Source organism: Castor canadensis, chromosome 15 (genome assembly GCF_047511655.1).
Source record: "Castor canadensis chromosome 15, mCasCan1.hap1v2, whole genome shotgun sequence".
NCBI lineage: Eukaryota > Metazoa > Chordata > Mammalia > Rodentia > Castoridae > Castor > Castor canadensis.
In genome coordinates, this window is record NC_133400.1 from 84,103,690 (window position 1) to 84,122,758 (window position 19,069).

At 35.7% G+C, this 19,069-nt stretch overlaps 1 protein-coding gene across 18 annotated transcripts in view; it reads left to right on the top strand.

Moving 5' to 3' along the window:
- The window catches only part of Usp6nl (USP6 N-terminal like), a 226,794-nt gene that overhangs the window by 185,961 nt on the left and 21,764 nt on the right, over positions 1 to 19,069 (top strand). For all 18 annotated transcript variants that reach the window (XM_074056661.1, XM_074056664.1, XM_074056662.1 and 15 more), the window contains 7 exons: positions 722 to 831; positions 3,053 to 3,101; positions 4,583 to 4,703; positions 7,673 to 7,767; positions 8,498 to 8,563; positions 8,659 to 8,758; positions 12,227 to 12,379. In XM_074056661.1, the coding sequence (XP_073912762.1) occupies positions 722 to 831; positions 3,053 to 3,101; positions 4,583 to 4,703; positions 7,673 to 7,767; positions 8,498 to 8,563; positions 8,659 to 8,758; positions 12,227 to 12,379 (694 nt within the window). The remainder of the gene's footprint in view (positions 1 to 721; positions 832 to 3,052; positions 3,102 to 4,582; positions 4,704 to 7,672; positions 7,768 to 8,497; positions 8,564 to 8,658; positions 8,759 to 12,226; positions 12,380 to 19,069) is intronic.

Consider the following 19,069-nt stretch of genomic DNA (forward strand, 5'->3'; position numbering starts at 1 on the left):
AGCTCCTACAAACCCTTTCACAGGAGCTACTGGACAATGTGTTTCTTGAGAGCAGAGCAAGGGAGTAAACCAAGAAAGCAAAGATGTGAGCCCTAGAATCAAGAGGACCAAGCCAAGAGCAAAATCAAGGAAAGGCCCAGAAGATGATGAAGAGAAGTCCTCCGACCTGAGCTAGGCAGGTACAGGTCCAGCTGTCCTACGAGAGAGTCTTCAACAAGAAGTTGGTGGCTGTACTTTTGGAATATCTTCAGAGATTCATGCAGTATATAGTGCTTTTGTAATAGAATTAGCTACAAGGATGTGGAAAATGAAGCAAATCAAGATGGAAGGGAATGATGTGCTCCAAAGAAAGCAAGAATATTGTGCTGAAAAGGAAAAGGAAATCCTAGTAGTCTCCGTGGCTTAATCATGAAGAACTTCGTCAGAGTCTTAGTAATGTAAACTCCAAAAAGTTCCCTGGCCTAAGTGAAAATATGACTGTATTAAACCATAGGAGGGAATGTTGAGGGAAGAAGGAAGGGATGAGAGTAGGATAGGTGGGAGCACAGAAGAGAAAGGTTTTTTTTGTGTACCTTTTTATGTTTCTTTGGTTTTTCTTTTTAAACCATTGGAATGATTTTTCCTAAACCAATAAAGGTTTTTAATAAGTCATTTTACTATCTATCATAGACTTTCAACATGTGATTTTCATAAAAATGTGCTTTCTTTCCTTTTTCTTCAGAAATTAAAACACAGAGCACGGGGTTGTTCACCTGATATCAGACAAATAGACCTTGATGTCAACCGCACATTTAGGGATCATATTATGTTTAGAGACAGATATGGTGTTAAGTAAGTAAAGTTTAATATTACAAAATGTAAATAGCATTTATAAATGTCTTTATCAAAGTCTGTATTAAGTTAAAATGTGTTTAGAATATCTTGAATAGATTATTAATTTTTATTTAGCTCCTAGAGGTTTCAGCTTTTGTAGATCATTTGAGTCCATTTTGTGTGAAATTTAGAATCTGCTTTACCTTAAATTTTTTTACCTATGTCATAGTAGGTGTTATAAAATTGATAAAAAAACATTTTATGGTTTTAGCATTCTTAGGAATATAGTAAATAAAAGTTACAGATATTGGGAGGCAGGAGGATTGCAAGTTCAAGGCCAGTCTTTTGTTCCATATCAGCCTGGGCTCCATGGGGATGCCCTGTTTCAAAATAAATAAATTAACAGTTGAAGAAAAGAATGAGAGGTTTGTGTACTTGAAAACTGTCAGTGACACATTACCTAACTTCGACCTCCTGCAAAAATGAAACTAAAAATGAAAATGAATAAAATGAGAAATTAATGAACTGAGATTAACAGGGCACTAAGTATTACACATTGCCATATCATTGCTGTGACAATTTATAAATGGAAAGTACAGTTTTCAGACTTGTGTATCAGTCTGAGTTCAACCAGTGACACAAATCAGTAGGAGATCTTGTCCAATTGTGGGGCTACTAGGCAAGTTCAAAATACACTGAGCAGACCGTCAGGAAGGACAGGCTAAAACTCCTGGGCATGAGCTGAAATTCATTCAGGTGAAATTTCTTCAGGGAAGTCAGATTGAATCAAGCCAACCAGGATTACCCCAGCATAAGCTCCCCTACTCCAGTTCAACAGACCATGGGTTTTAATCACATCCACAAAATACGTTCATACCAACAAATAAGTCAGTGTTTGAATAATGGGGAATTTTAGCCTAGCCAAGTTGACACCCGAAGCTGACCATCACAGTCTACCTTTGTCAACTTGGTACCTGCACACATTTCCTTAAACCATTCTTACCACTGAACCACACCTGGACCTTCCTTAAACCATTCTTAATTTACAGATGAGACAGTAACAAAGTCATACTTTGTTATACAACTATTCTACTTAGAACTGAAATGCTTAACCCTTTTTCAACAAGAGGATGCCAGGTCTTTGGATAATAGTCACCTTTCTGCTTCTATGATAAAAGAAGAAAAAATGATAATTATAAACAGGCATATCAAAATACTTGTGTTTGTAACAGTTATAGTTAGTCCTATGACTGATCATGTGATCATAGCTGGTATTTGTAACTACCTTTTTCTACCGTGTATTCCATATTCCCTTTGCCCTCTCAGCAAGTACCTCCATTTATTGTAGTTCTTTATATGGTAGAATGACCCAAACTGGACCATTAGTTGTCCTGCCTGAATTGGGTTTTTGTAGTTTTTGCATTGACTTTGATCACAGGGCTTGATAATACTAAGAGATTCCCCAGATGTTCTCCTGTAATCCAGGTATATTGCTCCTTAATGTCCACTGTTTAGTAGCAACCCACTCCCCTCCCCTTAGAAATCAGGATCAGTCACCCTAACCAGCACAGTCCCTTCTTGCCTACTAAGGCATAAAAAGCCCAAAGTGACTGGGCTTTCACTTCTAGTTTAGTGAAATCATTGTTATGTCTCCTGGTAGAAGTGTTCCTCCTTTTGGAACTAAGATCTCTATATTACCAGAGGCAAAGATTGTAGGGATAAGAAGCAAAAAACTTTCAGAAAGTCATTAGGAATAATAGAGAGTGCTGGCATTCTTGCTTGCACCCTGAGTCTTAGATTCCCTGGATCCTAGGTATAGGAAAAGAACACCATCCATCAGAGGCTGACTTCCTCCAGGTCAGTGCCCCAGCACAGCAGGTATTGAATGCAGCTAGTGCTGTAACTGAGTCTTCAAAAGGTCATTCCCTTGTTCTGTTAAGCTAGTGGCTTCTCTTTGGATGATTTCAGAGTAAGATAGTCAATGAAAGAAGGCCACAAATTAAATTCTGAAGTCCTTTGTTGTTTTGATATAAAGTCTTACCAGAATGAATGTTATCTAGTCTCAAATTTAGATTCTTTAGGTTCTATCACTTCAGTTTTAGCTTTGGATAATTTCTTTATTATAATAGTAATTTTATCTGGATAATTTGTTTCTAGTCAGCCTATTGTTTTAAGTTTATAATTTGAAAAGTATCTGAAATAACTAAATTGTGTTTAATGTAAATTTTTATTTCTCTAGGCAACAATCCTTATTCCATGTTCTTGCTGCATATTCTATTTATAATACGGTAAGTTGGGGCCTTACTGCCCAGTTCTTTGAGTGGTATTCTGAGGAACTGGAGGCTCCTTTTGGCATTCCCTGCCTAACAAGGCCCTTCTCGACAGATTTCTTCATCTCAGGACCAGGTGGTCTCCATAGTGGATCATTTTTTGCTCCTATGGTAATCCTAGTGTCTTAGAGCAGAGCTGATTTGGAAGTGAAAAACCTAGCTACCACCACAGTATGCCTGTGAACTCACTGTGTCTCTCCCTCTTGTTCTATTATGTTTTGTGGTGGTTGTTTTATTTTTTGTTTTAAGCACATAATACTGGGAATGGGCAGGGTGAGACAGGAATTTGGTAGCTTGCTAACTCTTCATCACTCCCAGGAAGTTGCCTTTCAGTATTTATAAAGTGATGTCCTGGGAGTAGACTGAATGAACTCTTTGGTAATAGACATACTGCTTTTAAGGCATTTACCATTGTGAGAAGAAGATAATTTGGTGGGGAAGACCTGACATGAGTGTTAAATACCTGTTGGCTAGATTTCAGGAAGGATAACCTTGGAAACTTTGAATATATAAGTTCTATTATAACTAAAGCCTTTTAAATTATAAGAACAGAAATTCACTCAAACCAGGGAAAGTTAAAAAGAGATTTATTAATGGGGCTTCTCCCAGAAATGAAGCAATAGCTGGACGTCTTACGAACTGCAGCTGTGAAGTGAGCAGCATTCAGTGAGAAGGATGTTACACTTTTTCTCCCACTCTGTGGCCATGTAGTATTTCCAGTTATCTTTGTGAACTATTTATTCCACTGTTTATCTCTCCAGATTGTTTCCTTGGTTTACTTTCTAGTTATTCCATGACTAAAATTTCACCCTCAGATTCGGTGTGACTATGCTGTTTAAGTACATCACTCCATGTGGTTATGATCTTTCTGTTTTTGTTCAAATTTCCTAAAGAGAGTAGAGTGCCTCATTAGATCAGTGAAACCAGGCATCCTCTTCTGCTGGTATTCCTATGGCATAAACCTGAATCGCTAAGGCCACATCATAAACCAGAACTATGAAGAGAGTAGTTGTCCTTAAAAGGGGAGCATAGGCTAGATAGGCATCCCAAAAAGGGTTTACTTAAGGGCCCAGAAACAGAGGAGACAAGACAATAAACAGGATTGTAGGAGAAGACAGTTGTGGCATCACCTTAGCAAAGAAGAGGAATAGTGAACTGAGAAATATTAGTACTTAAAAAAAAGTATAACTGTCAAACAGAAAACACTTTTTAAAGGTAAGTTCAGACTTTATCTGCACCTGTACCTTTATTTGTGAGCATAGTTTCATTCTTTGTAATATGTGGCATAGTGCTGCAAAGATTGTAATATTCATCTGTATAACTGCCCTAAGTAATAGATCTAGGCATTTCCTGAGACTTTATAATCAGCTTTTTCTACATGCCTTACCTGTAATTTGATTTTAAACTCCCCAGTTTCTGTGTTCTCATTTGCCTTTTAGGAAGTTGGGTACTGTCAGGGGATGAGCCAAATCACAGCTCTACTCCTCATGTATATGAATGAGGAAGACGCCTTCTGGGCCCTGGTCAAACTCTTCTCAGGCCCCAAACATGCCATGCATGGTAAGAAAACTCCATATCTTATCATAAACAATAAACAAGAGGGGGCGGAAGGCAAATAAAAACAAAATCAAAGATGGTTAGTATACAACAAATGTAAGGTCATAACTTATTTGGTTAATTAGTATTTGTTACTAATTTCTTCTTTCAACTTTATTGTACTTTTCTAAACTTTCTTTTCATGTTGATGTTTTTTGTCTTTTCTAGCATAGACACACACACGCACACACATTATTATATGTTATTTGTTGTTGACACTTTAAAATTCTTTTCTTGTTTGTCCTCAGTCGAAAGAAACTAATGTAGATTTGAAGAAATTTAGGAGAAGCTATATTATTGGGAGAAGTAAAAGATGCCTTTTAAGCAAAACTTTTAGTCAGTAATGCATGTACCATTTCTTTGAAATGTTACATTTGACTGGGTATTGTGATATGTAATGCCTTGTCCAAGAATATTAATTGAGAAATGACACTTGGTGTTTAAAGGAAAGGTACATGAGAATGAAATAGTGTTATATTTCATGTGTGGCATTTACTTCCTCCAGCCATAGTTTTATTTCATTTCAAGTAAAACACTGAAAACATGTTTTGGGTACTTGATTATTTAAGATTTCAAAACATGGATAATATTTTGGTTTTCGTATGTTCGTCAAGCATACATATTAGACTTTATTTTAGAGAGTTTGAATTGCAACTTGTCTTGAAAATAAAAGTGGCATTTGTCCACATAATGCAAAATTATTTTTCTAGTGCCATCTGTATGATAATATCAAATTTAAAAGTTTTAACATTAGTTACTCTAAGAATGGATCACTTAAGTTCACTTTGTGAACATTTATGCTTTACATGGTAGGGTACCTGCCACATAGAATATTTTAATATTTTTAAAATTATGGTCTTCCGTCATTATTATATATTAAATCTGACAAGCTAACTGTGACTTTTGTGGGAGTATTGTATGTATGTGTGTGTGTGTTTGCTTGCTTTTGTCTGTCTCTCAGTGTTCCTTGCCAATTATTTTAACACATATTAGCTCCAAGATAACTGTTTCTGGGCACTTTGCATCCCATAAATTGACTCCAAAAGTGAGATATATTATTATATTGAGTTGCTATCCAATAACAGCATCATTTAAAAAGGCATCCTGAAGAAAAAGAACTCTTCCTTATCTATCTTTATTTTGCCTTCCTGTGCAGTGGTCTTGCTGACCTGTCATGAAGTACAATGGAGTGTTACAATTTCAGTGATATATAATTATGTAGAAGACTGTCCAATTTTAGAAAATAATCATTTCTTTTAAACCTCTTTGCTAGCAGTTAGTGTCACCAGTCTAGTCTATAAAGCAATATTAGTTATGCTAACATTTGCACTTACAGTATAGTGTAGATCATTATTAAGTTTGTACTTAAGAGATATTTGTTTCTATGTGTGCCTATGAAATTTTATAATTAAAGGCTACCTCTGCACTTTGCATTTCCTATATGAAAGTGATAGCTCTTATAAGTGTATGGAATCAAAGCTAAATGACTGGAAAAGGTGAGATTTAAAATGTCAAACATGGGGTATTAGTGAAAAGTGAAGAAATGCTAGGTATCTTAGCCTCTTTGAGCTAGCTATTACTGAAGTACATTGACTTTTTGAAAATTAGGCTTTTCTTGAAAATTTTCCAACTCCTATTCTTATCAAATTAGCCATGAAAGTGGCACTGATAGAGAGATACAGACTTTTTAATGAAATTCTTTCACTGGAAAATACTAATGAGAGAGGAAAAGAATCTATCTTTGGAAATTTTTGTGCACACCTTCAAAAACTGAGATCTAGTTAATAAAGAGTTCTGCCCATTAAATTATAAAGTGGTATTTCCTAGTAATGTATTCCTCGAGTTCTTATATTATTTTATTTAAGTGGTTCTGGGGTTTGAACTTAGGGTCTCATACTTGCTAGGCAGGAGTTCTACCACTGGAGCCCCTCCTTGAGTTCTTGAAGGAACATAGATTCAGTTTTTGGAAACATGTCTGTGGAGGAAAAAAATAAATCTGAGAGACTGAGTTAAATGAAGCAAAATAAGTTCCCTTAAATCTAAAAGACAGTTTAGAAGCATTAGCAATTTATTGTACATCATGAATAGCCAAGAAAAGTATGTATAACATGCATTTCCCCTGGGTTCTTTTTTAAAAGGCATTGAGCATTTATTAATGTCTCTCAAAGTTGCATAGAAACCAGGTGTAGAGAATCAAGCCCATTGAATATATGTCCTCTTAAATGAATTGTGTAAATATCTGAAAGGAAACTTATGGATAAAAATACATGTGTAAAGTTCAATGATTTAATACACAAATCAGTACTAACTTAACCATTTACAATTAATGACCTCCTAGATATCTTACAGATTATGTTGCATAATCAGTTGGGATAAAATATAATTTTTGATGTAATATTGATCATATAGTGCTTGTATGTTTTAACTGATGTTTAATATAATTAGTAGAAAGGATTAAAAGGTGACTAAAAGCTTTGGAAACATGTACTAGTGAAATTGTTTAAACTTGGAAAAGTAATAAAAGGTTTGTGTAATAATGCTAGAACAAAATGATAAATAGTCAAGATGAGAACAATGCAAAAAAAAATTCAGTCATTTAAGATATGGCTTAATATATAAAAAGAAAGGCAACCTTACACATGGGTTCGGTTTCCATTTCCTCCTACCATCTCAGTTTTCCTCTTCATTTAGATATGTTCCGTCTTCATTTATAATTTAAGAGGATATAATGATCTTTAGCAAACAAATCCTAGCTGAAAGTTCATTACCCAAAGTTTGCATAAAATTATTTCCTTAGTGGGGAGGAAAATATCTTGATAATTAGTGGATATTTCTTTTATTTTTTGATACTTACAAATGAAATGTGGCATTTTTTAATTGGGGATTTTTGTTGGTATTGTTTTTGAAGTATTGTTTTTATGTTTGTATTCTAGGCTTTTTTGTCCAAGGTTTTCCTAAACTCTTGAGGTTTCAAGAACATCATGAAAAAATACTGAATAAATTTCTGTCCAAACTTAAGCAGCATTTGGTAGGTAGATGTGGCACTGACTTATATCCACTTACACAAAGAATAAAGCTACAATAATTAAATTCAGCCTTCAGTCCCAACTACCTTATTAATTTATAATGTCATCCACTTAATTGACTGTGTAGTTATAATTCCCAGGTGTTTGAAAAACATTAGATTTGTAAAATTTAATACTGATAGCCTATCACAATCCTAATTCTTAGATTCAGGCTTCTTTGGTAAAGCGGATAAATACAAAGTTTTTACAGATGTGTGATTTCTCGGTTGTTTGGAGGTTTTAAAAATTGTACAAAAGCATATTAAGGGCCATTCAAACTGGTTCTTTTTTTTATTTTTATTTTTCATTTTTCTTTTATTATTCATATGTGCATACAAGGCTTGGTTCATTTCTCCCCCCTGCCCCCACCCCCTCCCTTACCGCCCACTCCGCCCCCTCCACCCTCAATACCCAGCAGAAACTATTTTGCCCTTATCAAACTGGTTCTTTATGAAAGTATATGTTATAAAATTGCTAATGAAAATCAAATGCATTCTAAGTCTGTCACGAGGAGTCTATCCCTAGAGTAATTTTGAGAAATAAAATTTGGGGAGGAAATAACGAAAAGGATTTGTAGTGAGATGGCTCTATGTTGTTTTGACAGCACCTCCAACAGCCTTCCTAACTTTTAGTATGATAATTGTCATATTTTGTTGCTACAATCCAGAAATTATGAGGTCTTCATTTTTTCAGGATTCTCAAGAAATCTACACAAGTTTTTATACAATGAAATGGTTTTTTCAATGTTTCCTTGATCGTGTAAGTACTTATTTCTAAAAATCATAAAATTAGAAATCCAAGGTGAAGGAAACTGCTTAACCTTACATCTGTTTTTGTTTTTCTTTTAATTACAGACTCCTTTTACATTGAACCTCAGAATATGGGATATCTACATCTTTGAAGGCGAGCGAGTCCTTACTGCTATGTCATACACGATCTTAAAATTACACAGAAGTAAGAAAATGTTTAACTACAAAGACTTCATAAAAATAAATCAAAGCTCATTTTAACTCTGATATCTCAGTCCTCACTCTACTTCAAATTCATTACTTTTAGTTTTAGTGGTTTAAAAAAATTCTTGAAAATCAGTGGAGAGATTATCTCCAGTTGATTCTTTGTTGTGACTAGATTACTAATTGCAGAGGTCTTTATTTCTTTTCTCCTTATATCAGTTTCATTTTCAAACTTATATAGCAGAATAAAATTTTTGTGTCACTAATAATATCTATTTGTATTTGATGGTTTCCACTAGGACCCTATATTGTTTTCATCAGTCTGAATCTCAAATTTGTAATAGAAAAAAGGACAAAGCAAAGAACCAGGCTCCTTTAGTTAAGGGAGCTAGAGAGAATATTTCTATTACTCTTTCCTTCACCCAAGAAAAATAGCATCCCAGTTCTAAGCTGTAGATGGGGTACTTGCAGAATGTGTCTGCTTAACTATGTCATCACCTCTGGAGCAAGTATAGGCAGTGTCTGTATGTAGTTGCATAAATGCAGTATTTTTTTTTAAAGTATTTTAAGGTCTCTATAAATTTGATTTGTCATGCTTTACTTTAAAAGATCAAGAAAAGTTTTTCTTCATGAATTTGAAGAATCATATTCATCTTTAGTGTCTCAATTCAACCTTAAATACTGTATGACTCCACTTGTAGCTATATATATAGACATGTGAACCATTGAAAGCTTTAGAACTTTATCTAGTACTTCTAAATAGCCATACCAAATAGTTTCACATTCATTGCTACCCTCTTGACGTTCCTGAATGATCTCTTCTGCATCCCAACTAAATTATAAGCCAGTTGAGTGCATAGGGTTAGATTTATAGTTTATCTCTCTGCTGTTGTTCTAAGTACATTTTAGGTACTTTATATAAGGTTGTTTGGTTGCTTATGCGAACAGAGTGGACTTCAGGAGGGCTAGATTCATGGTACTTTATGTAGGAGTGAGAACACCCAGTACAAGACATGTTTGTACTGTTTATTATTTTCAAGAAAAGGATTCAGTTTTATGCAGCCATGAAGAAGAACGAAATGTTATCATTTGCTGGTAAATGGATGGAATTGGAGAACATCATTCTGAGTGAGGTTAGCCTGGCTGAAAAGACCAAAAATCGTATGTTCTCCCTCATATGTGGACATTAGATCAAGGGCCAACACAATAATGGGGTTGGACTTTGAGCACATGATAAAAGCGAGAGCACACAAGGGAGGGGTGAGGATAGGTAAGACACCTAAAAAATTAGCTAGCAGTTGTTGCCCTTAACGCAGAGAAACTAAAGCAGATACCTTAAAAGCAATTGAGGCCAAAAGGAAAAGGGGACCAGGAACTAGAGAAAAGGTTAGATCAAAAAGAATTAACCTAGAAGGTAACACCCACGCACAGGAAATCAATGTGAGTCAATGCCCTGTATAGCTATCCTTATCTCAACCAGCAAAAACCCTTGTTCCTTCCTATTATTGCTTATACTCTCTCTACCACAAAATTAGAAATAAGGGCAAAATAGTTTCTGCTGGGTATTGAGGGGGTGGGGAGGAGCGGGAGGGGGCGGAGTGGGTGGTAAGGGAGGGGGTGGGGGCAGGGGGGAGAAATGAACCAAGCCTTGTATGCACATATGAATAATAAAAGAAAAATGAAAAAAAAAAGTTGAAAAAATAAAAATAAATAAAAAAATAAAAATAAAAGGATTCAGAAATGTGGTAGTTCATTCCCATTACACTCAATCCTTGTTTCCCCAATGCACAAGTATAGCAGCAATATTGCAGACAACAAATTGGCCTTCCCAGATTCAGGGTTCTGTTGTACAACCAGGTGAGATCCCTTTTTCCTTCTTTTCCTCTCCCTTCCCTCATTTGCTTTAATTCCTTTCTTTCTGGATTATAAATAGATCAAAGTATAAACCAAAAATACAGTTTTTATTAGGAAATATTAATTGAATGTTCCATAAATAGTGAAAAAGTAGAAATTCAATGATACCTTTCTTTGTAGCTCTCTTTTCCTTCTTAAACTACTTGTCTGACCCTTGACTAGTTTTGACAAGTAAAAAGTTTCCTTACCTTTTGTAAATAAACTTTAGACACAGCAATTACTTTACATGCCAGCATATCATTAGGCTAAATAAGCTGTGGAAAAATCGGCTGGTGTGTATTTTGCTTGGTTAGGGAAATGAAACTCAAAGGCTTTTATAAATTTCCTTTACCACCCTTAAGGCATTAAAAACTGAATGAGACTTGAGGAACAGGGGGAATGGAAAGATGTTGGTTTCAGCTAGACAGCAGAAAAAGTTCTCAAGATCCGTTGTATAGCATAGTGACTATAATAATGTACAGTATTCTTGAACATTACTAAGAGAGTTTTAAATGGTCTCCACAAAAATAAGGATGTTTGGTGATGGATATGTCAGGCTGATTTAGTCCTTCCATATTGGTGTACGAATGTCAAAACATCATATTGTATACTGTACATATCTACAGTTTATCATTTGTTCATTTAAAAGATGAAAACCAAGAATAAAGCATAAAAATCTCTTTCTGGGCACCTTAATTGATAGCCAAAGCTACTAAGAGATTTTTTTTTTCTTTCTGTCTTCCTGATTGCCTTAAAAATATGTACGGACAGTGTTACTGGAAGCTCATCACAGAGTGGTTTTAAATGGTAAAAAATCAGAAACAATCTAAATGTCCATTACAAACTAATTAAGCAAAATATGATTACATTGTGTATACAGTGCATACATTGTATGATTATATCACTATCAATGGTTGTGTAAAATCGTATTTGTTGAAGTCAGAGATATCAGTTGTACACTATTGAATGGAGAAAAAAAGCAAGCTGGTGAAAAACTTATAAAATATAAGTTAGTTTTATAAATTTCACACATTTACTTATAGGGTATTGTGATCTTAGTGGACTTTTACTTTCTTCTTTGTGTCCGTAGTTTGAATTTTTTTCTAATAAAACTAATTTCATAAGCAGAAATAATATAAATAAAACTATTAATTCATTTTGGGGGAGAATCTGAAACACTAATAAATACAGACTTACAAGTAGATTTGCATATGGGAGGTGGTGCTTCCAATCAATAAAAGACAAAGACCTCATGTTTTCCTGGGCAACTTTCTCTGTTTATTGTCTCTTAGATGCTTGTGCTTTTAAGTTATGTTAATGCCTAAGCATGGCTGCCAATGAGAATGTATTTTGTAGCGTTCCTCTTTCTTCCCAGGAAGATTAACCTGATTTACTGTGCGACCACTTTAATGTGTCTTATTGAGTTTTAATGATACTTACAATGTCATATGTAAGTTGTATTCATGTTGTTTTTAATGCCCCTTTTAAAAAATTACTATACCCAAATAGGCTATATTATCTTTTCAACCTAAAGTAACTGTTGACTCACATGTGTGTGTCTCTCATCTTTTCTTAGAGCATCTAATGAAATTATCTATGGAAGAACTTGTAGGATTTCTTCAGGAGACTCTAGCAAAGGATTTTTTCTTCGAAGATGATTTTGTAATAGAGCAACTTCAGGTTTCTATGGCAGAACTAAAACGGGCGAAATTAGATCTCCCAGAACCTGGTAAGAAATACCCTAACAGTTTACATCTCAATTATAGTTAAGTTCAGAAGATGTGGCGCAGTTAACGTGGCTACTTCTTTTTCCAAACATAGTTGTTATAATTGTCATGACATAATATAAATCAATGTCTTACCAGTTGCTTGTGGCTTTTTTTTTTTTCGTATTTTAAGAAAAAACAAGGCTCGAGGCAAACTAGCATAACATAAACATTAGTTTTCATCATCTCATTTTGTGAAATTGTGTGATGGTAGAGCAAGTAAAGCCCCATCTTGTAGATGAGGAAACTGATTCTTAAATATGAAGCTACAGAACCACCAAATAGCGTCTCCAAGACTAGAGTCCGGACTTTCTGACTACTAATCCAGGTCTCTCTGCTGTGTGCTGAAATGTCGATAATATATTTTATTCACTTACTTCAAAACATTTTCTAGTACTTAGTATTGGGTTTTCTCCTAGGTGCTCCGTATGTCTTGTTTTTGGGGTATCCAGAGGAGCAACAGAATTTACACATGATAAAAACAGAGTATTAATGGAGTACTAACAATGATAGACAGAAGATAAATGGGGGAGGGTCAGAGACAGGATAGTGGAGGATGAGAGTAAAAGAAAAATGTAGAAAGATTACAGTAGGAATAACTTTTAAGAGTTTTGACCAGATATTACTTGACACTATGATATCCGGAGAAAAAGTTATTTCCTTTTTCACTTTTGTTACAATGAATGGTCTGATAAGAGGCTAGGAAAGTGGAAGATCATGGGAGAAAAATAAGGAGTAAAGAAAGTCAATTACTTATGCTAACTGGATCTGGTATTTCCTGATCCCTGTGTCATCTTTGATGTGTCTGTATGGAAAGAAAGTAGAATTATATTCATGGAAGATTTGTTTTTACTGCTGTGCTTTTACTTATTTAATTGAGGGGTTTAATCGGTACTTCTCTGAGGTTTGGGTCATCAGGACCGACTAGAAAACAACTCTCAGTGGTAATTGAGTTTGGGCATAGGCCTTGTGAAACTATTGCCTTTGCTAAGTGAGGTCAGCCCTCTCTTGTTCAGTATAATGATGTCCATTTTCTACTAATTCTTTTTTCCTGAAGCTGGAAATACATTTGGAACAGCAATTACTAAACTCTTGCTACTGTAATGTTTATTTTAAAATGTCTTGCCTACATTTAAAAGGCAAGTTTTAGCAAAAAAAAAAAAAAAAGTGAAGAACTGTTTGAACAATAGATTATAAAGTTTGAAAACTATGCAACAGAATGAGAAAATGGTAACTATTTACCATCTAATATTTAGCAGCTAATAGTTCTCAAAATGTTTAACATATGCCACATAATGCAGGCAGTCTCATTTAATTCCTAAAAGTAGTCTAGAAAGTTCCGGTCCTCATTTCATGGTGCTGCTGGTGGTGGTTGAGTAGTAATAGTAGTACTTTGTAAGATCTTTTCACTAGGAAAATGGGGGTAGAGAGCAGGGTAGGGGATGAAAGGAACTGGATAGGTAAATCATACCAGAAACATTGGCTCAAGGCCAGCCCAGGCAAATACTTTGGAAGACTCAATCTCTGAAACAACCATAGCAACATAGATTGGAGGTGTGGCTCAAATGGTAGAGTGCCTGCTTTACAAGCTCAGAGTCCTGAGTTCAAACCCCAGTCCCATCAAAAGGGGGGAGAAGGGAAAAGGTTTCACTATGGAAAAACTTTCCTTATGGGAAAACTTTTAGTTTTTATTTAAGTTTACTTTAGTGGTCCCTCAGTAGTTTGTTTTCTTCATGTGACTGTTATACATTTCTGATCTACCCACTCCTACCACCACTCATGGCCTTCAGCACCTCAGGTGTGTTGCAGGTGTTCCTGCTGTGCTTGTCATTAAGATGGCTAGGGAGGGCTCTGCAGAGGAAAGCCCAGGTAGTGGATGACAGAACTCCTGAGTCCTCTGGGGAGTAAATTTATCTTTTCTATTGCTATTACAAGTTGAATCTTTTCTTCCATCTTCCAACTTTTTAAAATATTATTTTTCTAGCCAATATATTTGATTGACTTTCTTAGGTTTTATGAGATTTCAGATATACAATCATATGTCCAACAAATAATAGTAATTTTTCCTCTCCTTTTTCACTTGCTTGTGCTTTTGAATTCTTTTTTCAAATCAAGATTTTTCTGGATTTAACTACTGTTAATTTTTTTATACATACATTTTATCTGTATGTTTTATAGTTGTTTTTGAAAACTTTTTAACTGTGGAACTTTTCAAACATATGCAAAAATAAGGAAATGTGGAATGACCCCCTCACATATCACTTATCTTATTTGAGCAATTTTACAGGGAAAATATAGGTGTCGGGATACTTTACCTGAAATACTTTATACACTTCCGTCTCTGTGCCCAAGAAATAGGGAGCTTATTCTATAACGTCAGAGCCTTTGTTCCATCAACAGAAGTAACAGTGTGATTCCCCAATATCATCTTATGCCAGTTCCTTGTTAAACATTTGCAGTTGTTCTTAGACTGCGGTTTTAGCTGTTTTTTTGGCTGGTGTTCAGTCACTGGTCAAACTTTGTGTTTGTTTGATCTGCTTCTTCAGACTCTTAACATTGAGAAGTAATCCTTTCCTCTTACCCTCTCTTCTTCTCTTCCTCCATTCATCCTTCTTTCCCTTCCTCCCTCTCGTCTTCCTTTCCTTTCTTCTTCCATCCCTCTCTCCCTTTCCTTCCTTCTCTCCCTCTCTCCTTCCCTCCTTCCATCTTTTCTTCAACATTGACCTTCTAAAGAGATCAGTCCATTTGTCATGTGGAATGTCCCACATTCTGGTACTGTCTAATTGTTTCTGTCCTGGTGTTCAGTTAACTTGATCATCTAGCATCTATATTTTCTGAAAAAGATGAGTTAGATATAAACATTTAATTAGATTCAGATTAAACAAGAGGCACATAGTGACTGGTTTTGTTACTCTTTTGTGGTGCTGAGCTTGGTGGTTATAACCAGATTTCTTTATTTTAAAAAAGGAGAGGTTTTTTTTTTCACCCTTAATTCCAAGAAACAAAAACAAAGCAAAACTACCTCTTCAATGAATAAGTAATCCTATGCAGATATCAATTTTCTTTTAACCTTTCCCTTGATGGCTTAGCTTCCATTGAAAATCCTTGCCAAAATCAAATGTTTCTTTAGAAGTTATAAAGTAGGATTTTCAAATTCAATGATTTCTCTTACATTTTTTGGCAGACTTTCTTCTGTTACAAAAGCTATCCCTCCCCCAATCAGCAGGGACTTTGGTTACCATAAAATTTAGTTCAGACTGAAAAGGCAGAATAAATACTTAGGTTTTTTGCCATCACCAGTTTTTTTCTCCACTGTCTTCTATTCAAATGAAGCCATTTGGCAGAACTTTTGTCAGTTAGAGCCTTTGTACAAATCATGAAGCCTACTTTGTCTTTATGGTTCAGTTTAAAGTTAGGATAGCATTTTTAAATCTAGCAAATTTTAACATTCTCTTCTAAGGGAATTTTAGTTAATGTTTGGTTCCATCTACAAATATTTAAAATTTTATTTATAAATTTAATATATCCAATTTTCTTTAAAGGTATCAATTTTCAATTTAAAAACAAACTTTCTTTAGTTCTAGAATAATACATAACTAACACACTTAAGAATATGTCTGAAATGTTTCAATACTATTTATAAGTTTAAAACAAAAAAGTTCAAATAAGTAACTCATTTGCATATTTTTAATTGGCACAAAAAGGCCAACTGTGGCCAAATTCTCTTAAATGTAAATATGTAAAATTAATAAGTTAAATACAAAAATAAACAGATTCCTTAATGTGAAAAGTAAAGAATTAATTGCACATTTGAGTCTCTTAAATTTTTCCATACTTAGTTCTAGATCTTCAGGAATTGAAAGATACTGGTAAATTTCTGAGATACTTAGCTGAAATACAAGGTAGGACTCCAAGAGAGTTCTTGGCAGTGACCCCCAAGTGTCAGACTTCCTAGCATTTTATTATCTCCAGATTTGTGGCCTTTTGATGGTCTGCCTGGGAGTCCAGTGCCTTCCTTCTGACTGCACACCACCTCATTATTCCTCCTAAGGAAGGCTGTCTCTTCTGACCAGGGAGGACAGGGCTTTGCATTTCTTTGATCTTTTACTTTCAGAGACCTTTGAACCTGATGGAATGCTATGTTGTTTTCATTTGTTTCTTATTTCGTAGGGCCCTAACTTTTTCATTAAATGGCATTTATTTTAATTTTGAATAGTTTTCAGAAGCCCTGCCCCCTCACACTTGGACAGGGGAGAGTAGCTTTCTTCCTCCTCCTAGTTCAGTCCTTTGGCTAATATGAAAGACCCTGCAGAAGCCATGGACTTGCTTTTTGTGCTTGGCAAAAGTGCATAGATAGAAGCCAGGGCTTCCTGGCTGGGAGGAGGAAGGAGAGCTGAAGAACCTTGACTGGGCTGGCTGATCTAAGCAGTCAAAGTGGTCAGCTGAGTTCTTGAAAGACGATTATGCTCGCACTAGAAATAAACAAAATTGGGTCATGTAAATGAGGTACTTGTAAAGAACAAGGATATGGAAAACTAAGCAGTGATGAAGACCTCGAAATAATTGTTGATCAAAAGCAGGCCAGCACAGCCCTGCATGATCTCTGCTCTGACAGGCCACACCCCCAAGGCCTGCTGCGCTGGAGATACAAACATTGCACGATCTCCATTCTGCTGGGCCGTGCCCTCCAGGCCTGCACAATATTCACTCTGCAAGCCTGTGCCCCTAAGGCCTGCCAAGCCAGGGACCTGCACACGCACAATCCCCACTTTGCTGGACCATGTCCAGCAAAAAAAAAAAAGCTGGGGATTCACAGACATGCAGGATCTCCACTCCACCAGCCTGCACCCTTCAGGCATGCCAAGCCCACGCTCCAAAGCCCTCTACTTCACCTCAGCTAAAGGCCTCCACCCGTAGGCCCATGGGACCCCACTCACCATCCACTTGCCACAAGAAGGTTCCAAACCTACCTAAGAGATGCACACAGACAGGTCTGGATGCTAAAGAACTAGGATCAGAACAACTTTAAGACTGCAATTTTACTGTTCCAGAACTGGTGACTTTTTTTTTTTTTTCCCTCTTCTTTAAGGGATTTGCTGCCTGGTTTGCTGTTTGATCATCCATCTCTACCATTTTCTTTTTCTCTTTTCCTGTCTACTCTATTCCTTTTATCTTTCCATCTCTCTCTCTTTTTTATCATTCTCTTTTGGTTTTGTTAGCATGAATATTGTTACCCAGCTAATACTAAATTACACATAGTCCAGGGATAGAAACATTACCTAGTGGAAATATATGGGAAGAAGAAAAAGGGAAGGAAACCATTCTCCCCCCCAAAAATAAAGTACTACAGGATTTAGAGCAAAATGAAGAAAACAGTTACCCAGATCCAGACTGCAACAAAACAAAGATAAACTATAGCAAGGAACCCAATGAAGCCCACAAGAACAACCTGAAAGAAGAAATCCTACAAGTAATTAATGAGAATTTCATAGAGAGGTTACTAGACATGGTCAACCAAAACGTACAGGAGGCACTCAGGAAATTCCAAGACAACAAAAACAAAAAATATGAGAAAACCCAGAAACAAATAAATGAAATCATAGATGCCCTAAATAAATGCCAAACTGAAACTGAGACCACCATACACAGAGAGATAAATGAATTAAGGGCAAAACTTGACAATATTAAAGAGGAAGTAACCCATGATATGCAAACACTCAGAAAAAGAATGAAGCAGAAATAAAAAACAAAATGGAAGGCCATTCCAGCAGAATAGAACAAACAGAAGACACAATCTCAGAACTTGAAGATGAAATGGCAATTAAAGGAAAAACTGGAAGAACTATTAGCTAAACAACTCAAGACCTGTGAAAAGAAAATGCAGGAACTCACTCCATCAAAAGACCAAACCTGAGAATCATGGGCATTGAAGAGGAGAAGAGGTGCAGGCAAAAGGAATGCGTAATATATTCAACAAAATAATAACAGAAAACTTCCCAAATCTAGAGAAAACTATGCCCATTCAGGTACAGGAAGCCTCCAGACCTGACCAAAATAGAACTACCCCACGACATATTATCATTAAAACAACAAGTAAGGAGACTAGAGAAAGAATATTGAAGGCTGTAAGAGAGAAAAAACAAATAACATACAAATGTAACCCATCAAAATCACAGCAGACTTCTCAACAGAAACCTTAAAAGCAAGAAGAGCATGGAGTGAGGTCTTCCGAGCACTGAATGAAAATAACTTCAATCCTAGGATACTCTACCCAGCAAAACTATCATTCAAAATAAATGGAGCAATAAAAGTCTTCCATGATAAGCAGAAACTAAAACAATATATGACCACCAAGCCACCACTACAAAAGTTTCTCCAAGGAATTCTGCACACAGAAAATGAAAGCAAACAAAACCATGAAAGGGCAGGCAATACCAAACCTCAGAAGAAGAAAAGGCAAGAAAGTAAAGAGTAACACTGATTCAGCTGCACACAATCAAATCCTTAATCAACAAAGACAACTACATGACAGGGATCATCACGTACCTATCAATACTAACACTGAATGTTAATGGACTAAATTCCCCCATCAAAAGACACTGATTGGCAAACTGCATTAAAAAACAAGCTCCAACAATCTGCTGCCTACAGGA